The sequence below is a fragment of the Chenopodium quinoa genome, unplaced genomic scaffold (assembly GCF_001683475.1).
Source record: "Chenopodium quinoa cultivar QQ74 unplaced genomic scaffold, ASM168347v1, whole genome shotgun sequence".
In the NCBI taxonomy this organism is placed as follows: domain Eukaryota; kingdom Viridiplantae; phylum Streptophyta; class Magnoliopsida; order Caryophyllales; family Amaranthaceae; genus Chenopodium; species Chenopodium quinoa.
The window spans coordinates 2,822,184-2,838,308 of record NW_018743066.1 but is presented as its reverse complement, the minus strand read 5'-3'; the positions used below and the strand labels follow the sequence as shown (position 1 = coordinate 2,838,308).

Genomic DNA, 16,125 nt, shown 5'->3' with positions numbered 1-16,125 from the left:
TATTATGGAGAGTAAGTCGTTATTGTGGAAAAAGTCAACCTTGGCAACCCTAATAATGCAATGGAATTTTTCTATAATATATATACGTAGTACATTTTTTGTTTTCTTCCATTACTTACAATATTTCGTATATTTTACAAAATAGTCCAATCAATTATCATCATCTATTTTGTCTTGCCTTTTTGCGCAAATACTATGGCCTCGATAATAATATCCTTTACATTGTTATTAGCTATTCATTTTGTTATTCCAAGTACAACAAGCTTATTTTTACTACTATAACAAATTGCACGGGAAGTTCAAATTACATCATAAATAGCCCTTATCAAACAAACCTCAACAATCTCTTAAACAACTTAACCTCCCAAGCAGCGCAGTCCGAATCACGATTCTACTACTCGACGTTTGGCCAAGCTCCCAATCGAGTCTATGGCCTCTACCTATGTCGAGGTAACACTGATAGTCAATATTGTAGCCGATGTGTTAATGAATCACATTTGAATATCCTCAAAGAGTGTCCAACCCAAAATTGGGCCGTTCTATGGAGTGAAAATTGTACAATTCGTTTTTCTAACGTGTCAATCTATCAGAAACTCGATGTTACTCAATAGAATTGTGGGATATAACGATGTTCCAACGATTCCTAGTAATGGAATCCAAGCATTTTTAGATGAACGGAATAAAACCATGAATGATTTAGCACCCCTAGTCTCGAATAGCTCCATGAAGTATGGTAATAAGACCGGTGATGTTACAAGTTCCTTAAAGTATTACGCGATGGCTCAGTGTACACCGGACTTGACTTCCGATGATTGTAACCAGTGCTTGAGTAACGGAATTAGTCAGCTCCAGACGAGGATCGGTACATGGGTGTTGCTACCTAGTTGTAATGTTCGATTTGATCTTACTGTTATGAATGAAACAGCAACAACAATTCATGAAGGTATGTCTTATGGAACAGATCTTATGTATGTACAAGTAATTTATATTTCTTGCAGAAATTATATATTTACTTCATGTTTTGCGTTTAAACATACAAGTTTTATTTTCTTTGACGTGAGGACCATGTTAATATAAATTAAGTTCTGTCAAAGCAAGTATAAGTCTTTACAAACATCGTACTAAAAATAAAAAATAGGTTAAACAAGAATAACATTATTATGTACATGTTATATATGTATATTATAAGGTAGTTCCTTAAAAAAAAATCATTGACCGTATCTCATCTTACTGTAAGATGATCAATCCTAATATTAATTTACAATGATAGTCTTAGTTGTCACTTAATCTCGTTTGATTCTCAATACTTTCATCACAAATTCTTATATGCGGGTGTGACCAGTCATTAATTATAAGGGTTACTTTCGTTAATATAATAGGGATTACTCGGTTAGTATTACAATGATTAATTGGTCAGTATTATAAGGGTTACTTTGTTCTTTTATAAGTGGTCACACACAAAACGGGCTGTACTTGCATTATTATACTACTGTATTTATATCAACTTTTTTTTTTTGTTGGAATATATGGCCTTTTTTTTCTTTGTAGAATAGTTTTCAAGTGCGTATTAGTAACATTCTTAATTTCTTATTGATCTGTTTCTATTATGAAATTATAGAATTATGAATTTTTTTTCTTGTAATTTATCTAGAGTATCCTAATATGGTACATTGAGTATAAATTGTCTTTTCTTCCCATTCTTTCATGAGATAAGTCCCAATGAGATTATTATGATGTTAACAAAAGAACAACTACAAAAAATGCAGGAAAAAGAAAAAACACAGCAAAGGTGATCATTGCCATTGTGATTCCAGTGGTTGTTATATCAGCTGTAATTCTTGCCCTAGGAATATGTTATAAGATTAAGAAATCTAAGAAGTATAACACATTGCACGCTAGAAGTGGTAAGAAGATCGCGCATTATATTGTTGCATACTCTCTAAGATCAGTTCTTTAAATTATATTGTTACATAACTCATAAATCTTATGGTGATCACTTTAATGATATGATACAGCAAGTCAGGATTTTGCAATGATTGAGTCCTTGCAATATGATGTGGCTACACTTCAATTGGCAACTAATAATTTTTCAGATGAGAATAAAGTCGGCGAAGGTGGATTTGGAGGCGTCTATAAGGTATTACAATATAATTTGAACTCAATTTTAATTGAGTTAAAGAGTCATTTTGAGGCAATATTGAGTGGTACTCCATCCATTCTTAGATTTTTTGTTCTTTGATCTTCTATATATATACATTTAACTTTTTTCTATTTTGTGTAAACTCTATACCATTGCACCCTTATTACTCCATTATAAATTTATAATTAGTTAGTTACACCTTTTGCTTACATTACTTGCATATTCTTTTTTTTGGAAAAGGTAAAAAAATATATTAATAGCTCAGCAACACAAAACAAACAGTACAGACCTAAAGGACACAAAAATTACTTGCATATTCATTCCATCTTTTTAAACCCTCTCGCTCTTACTTTATCATTTTTCTGATTAATATCTTACATCCTCTTACAATTATAAAAAAATTTCAAAAAATGTTTAGCAATCAAGTAGAACATAAAATAACGTGTTTTTTTTTCTTTTTTTGGGGTTACACAATAGACTTGTAAAACTGTAAAATTTGTTAGTTGATTTAATTTTTATTTTAATATATTTTTAATTTTTATCTTAGGGTATAATGCCAGATGGACAAGAAATAGCAGTGAAGAGGTTGTCCAAAGGTTCTTACCAAGGGGAAGAAGAGTTCAAGAATGAGGTGTTGTTGGTAGCAAAACTTCAGCATAGAAACTTGGTTAGACTATTAGGGTTTTGTTTAAACTGGAGAGGAGATGATTCTAGTGTACGAATACGTTGCCAATAAAAGCCTAGACTATTTTTTATTTGGTATGATAGATTTCTCATGATAGAATCTTTTTAAGTCTCTTTCTAAGATATTAAAGCTATTTTAACCTTATAATTGTAACTTATTATGATCCGCAGATACGGAAAGACAAGGGTTGTTAGATTGGGGAACGCGATACAATATTATATGGGGGGATTGCTCGAGGGATGCTTTATCTCCACCAAGATTCTCGGCTTAAAATAATCCATCGTGATCTCAAAGCAAGCAACGTTTTGCTTGATGAAGAACTGAACCCCAAAATTTCAGACTTTGGCTTGGCAAGGATTTTCGATGTGGATCAAAGCCAAGGGAATACAAATAGGATTGTCGGAACTTAGTAAGTAGAATTTTCAAATTTCAAAATCATTTGTAATTGAATAGAAATAGGACCAAAAGATGTACATATTCATATATTATTGATGAATATACATATATTTATGTGTACAACATTTTCTTGCAGCGGTTACATGTCTCCAGAGTATGCAATGCAAGGCCAATTCTCCGACAAATCAGATGTCTATAGCTTTGGCGTACTTGTTTTTAGAAATCATCACTGGAAAAAGAAGAAATAGTTGCTTCGATGATTTGGGTGACGCTGATGACCTTATAAGCCATGTAAGTTCTCCTTTAAAATAACATGTTATTTATTCTCCATTTTCCATACCAAAAATTAATATGAAAGGATATAAACAAGTATTAAAATATATATGTAGGCATGGATAAAATGGAGGGAAGGAAATCCTTTGGAATTTGTGGATCCAATAATAAGAGACTCATGCTCAAGTGACGAAGTTTTGAGATGCATGCACGTTGGCTTGCTTTGCGTTCAAGAGTCGATGGATGTTAGACCTACAATGGAATTACCAGTTCTCGTGTTACATAGTAATGCATACACACTTCCAATGCCACAAGAGCCGGTTTTTCGTTTTTAGAAACATAAGAGAAATAAACGTTGTAGACAGCAAGTCTAGCGGGTCTGTAAATAATGTAACTATGTCTGGGGTTGACCCAAGATGAATGCATATAGATGAGATGTCTAAGTTATTGTTTCAATGATTTGCTAGACTAAATTTAAGCTTTGATAAGGTTTCGAGAAAGAAGATTTCTTCAAAGAAAAAAAAAAAGTATTCGAGCAAGATGAAGATTTTTATAAGTTGATGTGTGTGATGTTTAATATCATCATGTAACAACCTGAATATAAATATGATAATTATGATTCTAGCCTTTTTTTGGTGGTGTACCTTGCGCTATCGAGGATAAACTTCTGTTATGTCGTCGATATTTGAATGAAACTCGTTGGAAGATGATGTACCCAAATTTTTTTTTCAACCCAAATGTAACGTTTGTTGATAGACCGATCAAGGGTGGTTCGGGTTCAGAAAGAGCCACTTTGTGGCCCTTGAGAACCGAGACAATCGTAGCCATTGTCGGTCTCTTGTTTGCATCTTCTTGTATACAAAGTAAACCAAGGTGAATGCATCTAGTCATTTCATCGGTTGGATAGTTGGTATTAAGTCTAGGATCCACCAAGTCTAAAATTGCGTTTTCTTTCCATAGTTTCCAAGCCTACAACAAATCACAGAATTGGTATAAATTTGAATATTAAGAGGCAAAAATATATCCAAATTAAATTAGAAATAGACTAACACTTTTGTCTTGTAATAACTTACTCGTATTAATAGACTGTCTTCATGATAAGGGAAGACGGTTGAACTACACATGTGACCACTTACTACCTCCAAAGCTATTACTCCAAAAACTATAGACATCTGACATAAGTGAGAAACGCCCTGTCAAGGCATACTCCGGAGCCATATATCCACTGTAGTCGTATAGAGAGTCACCAGGCCAATAAGAAACTTCAATTAGATCGAGTTACAAGAGACAATTTGTTACAAGTATATGTGTTACGCTTATAAAATTGAAGCCGAAAATTTGAAGGGACAAAAATAATTGAATTGAATGTGTCAAGTACTTACTATGTTCCAGCAACTTTACTCGTATCAACATGCATTTGTTCCCTTCCAACAAGTCTTGCCAATCCAAAATCTGATATCTTTGGGTTCATATATTCGTCTAAGAGAATATTGCTTGGTTTTAGGTCACGATGTATAATCTTCAACCTCGAATCTTCATGAAGGTATAAGAGTCCCCGAGCAGTCCCAAGTAAGATCTTGAAGCGGATTTCCCAATCTAGTGATGGATGCTCGTTTTGGCCTGCAAAATTTTCGATGGTGCATTAATGATAATTCAATGTTTATTTTACTAGAAAATTAGATTAAAAAGAAGGGATGATGAATATTTATGAGATCATATACCGAATAGTACTTTGTCGAGACTTGCATTAGGCAGTAATTCATACACAAGTAACTTTTCTTCTCCATGTAAACAAAACCCCAAGAGTTTAACTAAATTATTATGTTGGAGTTTTGCTGCTAAAAGAATCTCCGTTTTAAACTCTGTACTGCCTTGCCCTGAGCATGTTGACAACCTTTTCACAGCGATTTCTTGTCCATCTCGAAGCTTTCCCTATGAAAGTAGATACATAAAAATAAACATGAATTTATCACTTTAATCAAAAAAATTTATGAACAAATAATAAATTATAGTATATTAGTTACCAACTTGAGATAAAAAGTATATTATAAAGTACAAGTATGATAATTTACCTTCGTTACACTATTTTCGGTAAATCAAAACTTTGAGGAGGGATATATATTGATCGAAGGGACTAGTTGTGAAGAAGAATGTACCTTGTAAACGCTACCAAATCCACCTTGGCCAAGTTTATTATGCTCGGAAAAGTTATCTGTTGCATCTCTTATTGTCTTGAAATTGAATTGCAATGACTCTACACCAACAATCTCTTCATCTGTGGCAAATTAAAGACACGTACTTGAGATCTTGTTGGATTTGTTTCGGTGATGACTATAGAAGATCGTCGACAAAGACTTACAATTACCTGGAGAAGGATTTTTGCGTTTGTGACGGTAGACACAAAAACCGGCACTTGAGAGAAGCAAGACTACTAGAATTAATGGAACACTAATTGCTACAACAATATGAGATGATGATCTTTTCCGCCTTTCTATACAAAAAATATTGCATCATAAGAAAATTTTCCTCAAGTCAATTTAAGCAAAATCTACTTGCAATATATATTCGTTAAAGGTCTAACCTTGAATTTGGTCTTGAGCTTGAGCAGGAGCTGGAGCTGGAGCTAGTACAAGTGGTACATGTTTCATTTGATCGAGTTTCGTATCATAACCTAATTGACAGCTTGGATAGAACACTGTCACCCCTTTACTTATGTTATAATATCCAGATATTTCTGATATACCAGTACTCAAGCAGTTCTTACAACCAAACTCATCTATATCGCGAGTGCACATAGCGAAGCAGTACATCCTATCGATCAATGTCCAATCGGCGTATGTGTTAGCAAAATGTCCTCGAGAAGTGACACTAGAAGCTTCAGTTACCATGTTATTCATTGTTTTTTCCACTAATGGACCAAACTTGTCATAGTTCGAGACTATACCATCGTACCATGACGCCCTTGATGGATTTGTCTCGCTCAAGGAGAAAATAGAACGGTTTGCATACCTTAACATACATTCGTCGTACCATACAATAGCTTCACTATAAAATGGACATAATTGCGTAATTTTTTTTGTTGCTTCTTTGGTACACTCACTACAAATGTCTAAGCCTAGATCCTCTCGACATTGATAGATTGCATACACTTTGCTTGGAAAATTGCCGGTAGTGGTGTTGTAAAACCTCCGAGTAGATGTCTTGGTGGATAGACTCGAAAAAAGGCGATTGAGATTATGTTGGTAGGCACTTCCGTTGGTGTAATTACCATTTGTTGAAGAACACTCGTAAACTTCGAAGGTAACCGCTGCATCGACACCAAAAAGTTGCAAAAGCAAAGTGTAAACAAACAAGATTTTTGGCTAATTCTCGCCAACCATGATGTCATTCTTGACAGGATCTATTTATTTTCAGCCGTGTTGACGTACTAGCTAGTATGCTATTAGTAGATAGACTTGTGGTGCATTTTGAGGTATGTGAAGCAATATTGACTTTTGACACACCATGTACATACATCATATTGAAAATCAATAATTAATTATTTACCGAATAAAAAAAAATAATCTTATTAAATTTGTTTGATTTAATAAGTTCAAAATATCAACTTTTAATAATATTAGTAATTTTGTGTTAAAAATATCAAAGTTGTTCATTGTCAAACAAACATAGCCAAATTAAAATTGTCAACCTAAGTATGTTACCTGGTGCTATGATTGTCGTCATGTCTCATCTAGGTTTGAGTTTGGTTAGTCCGGTAAAGTCGGGTCAGCATAATTTTGTTCAAGATCTTAACAAGTCGGGTTCAGATGGGATAATCTTTATCTCCTATAAAGTTATTTCTCTACCTACCCCATCACTTCTTACTGTGGACTATTCAAAATATAAGATATGTGGGTCAATAACAAGTAGTTGGACTCGTTCAAACTTATTTTTAGAGGGACCATTGCATTTACGCCTCTTAAATATTTTCTATTTACAACTATATGTATATCGCCCCATAGTCATAACCCCCCGGCCCCCTCTCTTTATCAACTATTGTTGAGTAAGTATAGACCCTCCATAATAAGTACTGTACTTTATTTTTATTTTTATTTATACGGTTATCATTAATAAATATACTGTCATTTTTTATTTTATACTATTATTCTTATTCTATATTGTTATTATTATATTTTAGCAAGATTTTCGATTAAGAAAGAGGGAAAGAGAAAAGAGCGTATTTTTTTTAATTATAATGTTATTATTAATTTTTATTCTGTTATTATTGATTTTTATATTATTTTCATCTCTTGGTATTGACCATATTGATAGCGACCCATCACGCCTCATTATTGTTGATATTCCCTTCTTGTCTAAAAGATTACCTAACTAATTTTTTCTCCAATGGGTCCATAAAAAGCTGTATAATTTCATTTTCATAAAAAAAACTACCCAAACACTACCTCTCTACTTTAGTTTCCTACCCCACATGGTTGCAAAAAGACGTAAAAAAAAATATTTACCAACTCTTACAATACAGTTCTCAAAAAACTTGAAAAAAAAAACATAGATCAATCTTATAGAGCCTTACTTGGAGCCGGACTTGGAGGTTGACCGGGAGCTTGAGCTTGGTCTGGAGTCAGTGGTACATGCGTCATCTGATTAATCGCGGTATCATAGCCTAATTGGCAGCTAGGTAAGAAGCTCGTCACCCCCTTACTTTCGTTATAATATGTAGATAACTTTTTCGAAGCAATCAATAAGCAATTCTTACATTCGACCTCATCTATATCGGGGGTGCACATAGCAAAGTTGTACACTCTATGGATCGACGTATAATTGGCATATGTGCTAGCAAAATGTCCTCGAGCAGTAGTACGAGCAGCTTGACTAATAATGGCCTTCGTCGTCTTCTCTATCACCGGGACAAATTCCTCGTAGTTAGGGACAGTATCCGTATACCATGCATCAGAAGATGGAGATGTCTCGCTCAAAGAGAATATGGAACGGTTTGCATACCGTAACATACATTCATCGTACCACACTATACTTTCGACATATAAAGGGCACATTTCTGTAATTTTTTGTGTTGCATCATCGATACACTGGTTGCATACCTCTAGGGTAAAATCTTCTCGACATTGATAGATTCCATACACTTTGTTAGGATAATCGCCACTAGTGGTGTTATAAAATCGACGAGACAAAGTTTGAGATGAGAGGTTTGAAAAAAGATGATTAAGGTTTTGATGGTAGACACTTCCTTGGGTGTAATTACCATAATTGGGAGAACACCAATTATACTCAAAGACAACCACCGCATAAACACTACTTAAAAGTTGGTATAGAACACCCAATATTAAGGTCGAAACAAAAAGTTGCCTCTTCATATACATATTAGAATGAATAAGATAATAGTGGGAAAATATGAACAAAATTGTGTATTCGAATAAATATAGTATGTACAGTTGCAAGTTGAAATGATACAATAACTCATATAAGGTTGGGTTAGGTGTTATACGTCATAGCCTTAAAGTTGATAGTGATAATGATTGTAATATTATATGGTCCTCTTAGGATTAAAATTTTCCTTCAGTGTGACCATTAATTTGAAAATTTTCGAGGTAATAGAATATTGATAATATACACGGAATAATTAAAGTTTGTGACGATATACTCCCTCTATTTCTAGATAAAACTTTATTTTAGGTGGGGCTCGTCAATTATTTTTATAAATTTTAAAGCATCATAACCTTTATTATCCTTTTCACACAGATTGTTCATTGAGTGTTTCCATAAAAGCATATGAGTATAAAATATAAATACACAGATTTATAAGGCATAATTGATACTCCATCCATTTTTAAATACTTGTTATATTTCTCTATACGTGGAGATTTAGGAGAAGTTGATGAAAGTACTAAAATATGGAGGTAGTGGGGTAGGTGGAAGAATTAAAAAATGTAAAAAGTAAAAGTAGTTAGGAGAATTGGAGAAGAGAAAATATGAAATTAATATAAAAGATTTAGGTTTGGTCCACTAGTTGATAGAATTGAATTAAATATTGTAAAATCTTTTCAAATAAGGAAATATAGCAAGTATTTTAAAAACGACAGAAAATGAAAAGTGGAGCAAGTATTTGAAAACAAAGGGAGTAACAAGTACAGAGTATGGTATTAAATATAGGGAAATTGGGAAAATATTGTGTAAACTGATGATTTAGGGAAAACATATGGACTAAGATAGTTCAATTGTTTTAACGTCTATATCAGTCTTTGCCAAAATAAATTATAAAAAAAAGTAATGTCTATCAGTCCACTAACTACACCTATTGACTTTTTTTGTTTTCCCATTCGGATTAGCATATGACAAAATTGTGGAATGTGATATAAATATGACGATAACAAACTGAAGAAAAAGGCTAAACATGATCCATTTAATTCGATCATGGATTTATGGTTAATAGTTTTCGACCTCATTAGTATTACTTAGCCTAGACTGGGGAGTTCCAAAATAAAGTCACATAATTAATTTTTTGTCCACATTGAGTCTTACAATTATATATATATATATATATATATATATATATATATATATATATATATATATATATATATATATATATATATATATATATATATATATATATATATATATATAATTATGTGAATATAAAAGTAACAAGTTAATACGAGCAATGTAAAATGATAGTTGATATGATTATAAATTGTGACAACTCCAATACTCCTTCGACCATCCTATCATGGATGTACATATTAACCAAGCATGCATGCAATGTTCCACCTTTCTTAGTTCTTTTGAATATTATTAATTCACAATAGGATAAACAATATGTGAGTAAGACAATAATGATATATATACTATCTTTGATTTTTTTTTTTTTTAGTTGCAACTTTTTTAGATATAAAATATTCTAAAGTTGCAATTAAAAAAAAAAAAAATCGAAGGTAGTATAATTTTTATACAATTTTGGCTCTATCATTTGTGATTTAAGAGAAACATTTTTGATAGGGAAGAAAATATACAGTATTCTACAAATCCCTTACTCTACCGAGGATAAACTTCTGTTATGTTATCACTATTAGAAAGAAATTCACCAGAAGATGATACACCCATATTTTGGTGTAAGCCAAATGTAATGTTGGTTGATGGACCAATCAAAGGCGGTTCCGGTTCCGAAAGAGCTACTTGGTGGCCATTGAGTGCCGACACTATCGTTGCCATTGTTAGCCTCTTGTTTGAATCTTCTTGTATACAAAGCAAGCTAATATGGATGCATCGTTCCATTTCGTGGCCCGGAAATTTTCCTTGAAGTCTAGGATCTACCAAGTCCATTGTTGAGTTGCTCTTCCATAAATTCCATGCCTAAAATCAAACATAATAATTTGAAGTTTAGATTGAAAATATATGTCCATTATATATAATAAGGCAAAATACGCGAAGTTGAGTAGTGAACTTACTCGTAGAGGTAGACTTTCTTCATGATAAGGGAAGGCAACTGAGCTACACATATGACCACTTATTATCTCCAGAGCTATTATTCCGAAGCTATAGGCGTCTGACATGACCGAGAAACGCCCCGTTAATGCATACTCCGGAGCCATGTATCCACTGTAGTCATAGAATGTAACAAAGTTTGATGGTTTGAAATAAAACTTGTACCATCAATTAAGAAATTCATCATGTAATAATATACTTACTATGTTCCAGCGATTTTACTCGTGTCAGCGTGAATTTGATCCCTTCCAACAAGTCTTGCTAATCCAAAATCTGTAATCTTTGGGTTCATAGTTTCATCTAAAAGAATATTGCTAGATTTTAGATCTCGATGAATAATCTTTAGCCTCGAATCTTCATGGAGGTATAATAGTCCCCTGGCCGTCCCAAGTAAGATCTTGTACCGGGTTTCCCAATCTAGTGATACACTATTTTGGCCTACAATTGATATAGAACATGTTATGAAAATATGAAATACAAGATTTTTAATATACAAATTAGCTGTCTAGGATAAAAAAAAAGAGTTGATAGTTTAACTCATGAGATAATTATACCAGATAAGACCTTGTCGAGACTTGCATTAGGCAGTAATTCATAGATAAGTAACTTCTCTTCTCCATGTAAGCTAAATCCTAATAGTTTAGCCAGATTATTATGCTGAAGCTTTGCTGCTACAAGAATCTCTGTCTTGAACTCTGATATGCCTTGCCCGGAATATATTGACAACCTTTTTACTGCTATTTCTTGCTCATCTTGAAGTTTTCCCTACCAAGGCGGCGATATTAAACATGGTTACAAGAAACATGGTTCACTCTTAATGAAAGATATAAATATAAAAAATATGATTGAACCAAAAATAAAGGTTTGCTTATGAATAATCATATACGAAGTATGTTGATGGTTAAAGTTATAGGTTAGCAAACACGTACACCCAAAAAACGGAAATGTAAAGTTGTACCTTATAAACCACACCAAATCCGCCTTGTCCAAGTTTATTACTTGGGGAAAAGTTATTTGTCGCGGCTTTAATCACCTTGAACTCAAATTGTAATGACTCTAGTCCAGCAATATCTTCCATATCTGTAATAATAAGTAGAAAGACATACATGGTATAATAAGCTTAAAATTTGGTTCAAAATATAAAATTGTTTAGTAATGGTGGTAATTTAACTTAAGATTATACTCTTACACATAATAAATCTGGAAGTTGAATTAAATTACCTGAAGATGGTTTTGAGTGCTTACGACGATAGATACAAAACCAAGCACCGGAGAAAAGCAAGATTGCTACAACTATTGGTACACAAATTGCTTCGACAATATGTGAAGATCTTTTCTTCCTTCCTGTATAGTCGAATTATATGAAATTTCAATTTGGTGAAGCAAAATCAAACATATTAAATTAGATCGAGCGAGTATACTTGTTATGATACTATTGTACATGTTATCTCTATACTATGTTGTACTCTTACATAAATTTAATCAACTTTTACCGGTTGGAGCCTTAATCTTTGTGTTTGGTGGGTGTGTCGCCGAGGATGAGTTGAAAAACGGGTAAGTTATTGCTGAAGAGTTATATAAGGGAGCCGTGTGATACCAAACAATACAACTAGGCAACAAGACGCGAGCACTGGTGCTTATATTTGCGAGCCTCCCAATAGCAATCGTTAGGCAGAGATGACAATCCTTGGTAGTAATTTCAGGCACACACTGTGCCATCTCATACAAGCTCCCAAATCCTGTTATATTAACCACTCTCATTTTAAACCTCGTCTTTGGAGACGAGTTATCAACTGTCGATAGAGCCAAATCATACATGCTTCTCCGCATATATTTCTCGAAGTGGACTACTTTATCTCTAGTATTGTTTTGCGGCGTTGATATTGCTATCCAGGGCGATACATCCATTCTGCCAAAAAAAGAGTACTTGGAATAACGGATCATACAATTTTCGTACCAAATAATAGCCTCCGTTTGGTAGGGGCACGCCTTGAGGATCCGATCTTTGGCTTGATTGATACAAGCATTACAACCTCGAGCAGTTTGGTCAAACCGACAAATGTATATAGCATAAACTCGATTGGGGGTTTGGCCTAGTAAAGAGTTATAATAAGCCGCGCTTGAGGCATGGGAAGCAAAATTTCCTAGCAAATTATATAGGTTGTACAGGTACAAAGATGAGGCTCGATTACTATCAAGTGACGAATTTGCACTGCCTGTGCAATTGTAGCCAATATAGAGCGCATTGTGTGTTGTAGCAATAACAATTGGAAAGGGTAGGATGGTAAACAATAATATATACAGTCTCGACATTTTTTTATGTGTACTACAAAATGTGGCTATGAATATTAAAAATTGCAAGTGTAAAAAAAATGAAGACGACACCAAATCTTAGCTTACATTGTTGTCGTCTTCATTATTCTTAGTAGTCTCGTTGTCAATTCAAAAGAAATCTTGTGATAAATATAAGCGACGCGTCACTCGCTAACCTCCTCGTTGTTGTATTCGATCGATTAACTTTGCCGCCTTGAGATGGCCGATCTCTAGAACCTACGTACACCGTACATCTTTCGTTTGGATAGTTTCTAAGGATAAATAAGAAAACAAGCATTTAATGCCGATCTTGACCGCTTCGATGCTCATAACTATTATACATCCAAATATATAAAAAAAAGTATCTAATAAAGTAATAAATATTAAAACCTTTGACGTAGTCTGCATGTGATTTTGGACTGATTTCTGTTTTATTATATGCTTTATTTTGAGGATTTAAGAGATTCTTGTTTTGGGTGACAATCATTGTCAAGAATCAATATGTTTATCTTAAATAATCCTTTGAAATATAGTGCTAGAAAATGGTTGGAAAGAATGAAAATAAATATAGGGTAATACTATATGTAGCCCTAAGGGTTATGAATAATTATTTAATAACTTTCCTTATTTGGTTGGAAAAATGCATGATAAAATTACGCGCAAATCAGTATAATACATATTATATTTTCATTTGTTTTCCATTATTAGCTTCTTATATATAGCCCCTACATAACATGTCCATAAATCAATGGGTCAAATATGTTGCCGCTTGGATTTGATTTCCAATTCTTTACTGTTGTCAACTCCAAGTCTCCAAACAACTTTGTTTGAAAAAACAAAAATAATAAAATAAATAAATAAATATCCTTTAATCTCTAAAAGAAAAGCCTCATTTTTCTGCACAAATGGTTTAATTTACAGATTTTTAAATACTTAAATTAATTAAAATTGATTTTCCTTATTTTAGAAATTCATTTTACATTTTTTGGAAAAAATTTATTTTGATTTTTGATTTTTTTTATCTAATTAATTAATGAAAATTAGTTTTTGTTATTAATATATTTAAAATTATAAAATTAAATAATTTTTTCAGGAATTAATTGAATTAATTTTAATAAATATTAACATTTGAAGTTAATTCCAAAATAAATAAATAAAAGTTAACTGTTCATTTTCAAAAATTATGGTAGAGGTTCTGGAGGGTAATTAACTAATTAGTAATCCTATAAAAAAATAATTACCTATATATAAAGCGAAAAGGGTTTTGGCTGATAAATTTTACTTTCCCAAAATACCCCAACCTTCTCATGTTTTTTCTTTAATAAAAAAAATAAAAAAATAAAAAAAAACTTATAAAAAAAACATATCCTTTAAAGAAAATCTACCATCTTAGATAAAAATAAATAAATAAATAAAATCCATATTTTCTATTTTAATTATATTTTTTGAGGGAAGTCAAAATATATTATTTATCCTACATGACATCATCAACATATTTTAAAAAAAAATATATATTATCAAGAATTTTCAAACCCACTAATAATATCTATCCACTAATTTTTTTTAATTAGAATGAAGGAGATAATATCGTAGAACAAAACAAAGAATTGAGCTTGATAGATTATTTATATTGCGGACGCACATATTGTGTGCTTCTCTGAGCTTGTTTATATAAGTGAAGTGGATTTCCTTCCTAAATTCAAAATTATCTAAAGGACTTTCTTCATTTTTTTTTAAGTATAAGTTATTAAGAAACACTTTTTTTTTTTTTTTGAGTAAAGTATAAGATACACTTCCTAAATTCATAATTACTCGATATAAAATAAATAAATAAATGTAGTACTCGATATATAATGTTTTATCATTTCCTTTTATAAAAGTTTTCGCCATCAATCCCTTAGTTAGCCTCCTACATCATCCTTCATTTGAAGTCTTTTACAACCACTTTATTTCCTTTGAACAACACCCAAGTTAAACAAAAATATGTATGACCACCACTATAAACAAAACAATCAAAACTTATCAATAATAAATCAATCATAACCAAATAATTCATAATAAAAATTTAACCAATAATTACCAGCCGGAGTGTTTGCTCTTACCCAAATTAGTTGTGGGTTGACGTGTCGCCGAGGTTGAGTTGAAGAACGGATATGTTATTGCTGAAGAGTTGTAGAAGGGAGTTGTTTGATACCATACAACTAACACAACTAGGCAACAAGGCACGCGCACTCACGCTTACTGCAACCCTCTCAATCGCGGTCATTAAGCAAACGTGGCAATCCTTTGCGGTTAAATCTGGTACACATTGTGACATTTCGTACAATTTCCCAAATCCTGTTATATTAGCCACTCTCATTTGAAACTTTCCTCTAGGAGACGAGTCATTAGCTGTCAAAATCGCTAAATCGTTCATGCTCTTTCGCAGACTCACTGTGAAATGAGCTACTTGTTCTTGATTGTTACTAATGTTCCGGCGTTCACTTATTGGTAACCAAGGATTAATATTAATGCAATGGGACCAATGAGTTGTTTGGTTTGGGTTTAATTATGAAGTCTTGTATTGTTGTACATGGGCTCTTTCACAATCAAAGAATCTTTCTTTATTTATTTATTTATTTTTGTGTGATTAGTATTTAAAATACAATTAATAACTCTTGTATAAGGCGTATTTACTCTAGTTTTATTGTAAGACGGTCGATGTAAGGATAACTTTAACAACTCATTGGTCCCATTGCATTAAGTCTAGGATCTACCAAGTCGAATGTTGAGTTGCTCTTCCATAAACTCCATGCCTAAAATTTACATCATAGTAGATGGA

The 16,125-nt window shown here is 32.6% G+C and overlaps 1 protein-coding gene and 2 pseudogenes across 1 annotated transcript; 1 reads left to right on the top strand and 2 right to left on the bottom strand.

The window, feature by feature from the left end:
- The first annotated feature begins 625 nt into the window (after positions 1 to 625).
- LOC110731412 lies at positions 626 to 4,113 on the top strand (annotated as a pseudogene).
- LOC110731411 lies at positions 3,656 to 9,110 on the bottom strand (annotated as a pseudogene).
- A 1,313-nt stretch (positions 9,111 to 10,423) lies between these two features.
- Positions 10,424 to 12,899, bottom strand: LOC110731190 (putative receptor-like protein kinase At4g00960). The gene is made up of 7 exons (XM_021911020.1): positions 12,589 to 12,899; positions 12,213 to 12,343; positions 11,950 to 12,071; positions 11,546 to 11,756; positions 11,195 to 11,429; positions 10,955 to 11,105; positions 10,424 to 10,859 (listed from the first exon to the last, which is right to left on the bottom strand). Exons 1-7 carry the CDS (start codon positions 12,897 to 12,899, stop codon positions 10,542 to 10,544), a joined length of 1,479 nt encoding a protein of 492 aa, XP_021766712.1. The 3' UTR covers positions 10,424 to 10,541.
- Positions 12,900 to 16,125: the final 3,226 nt, after the last annotated feature.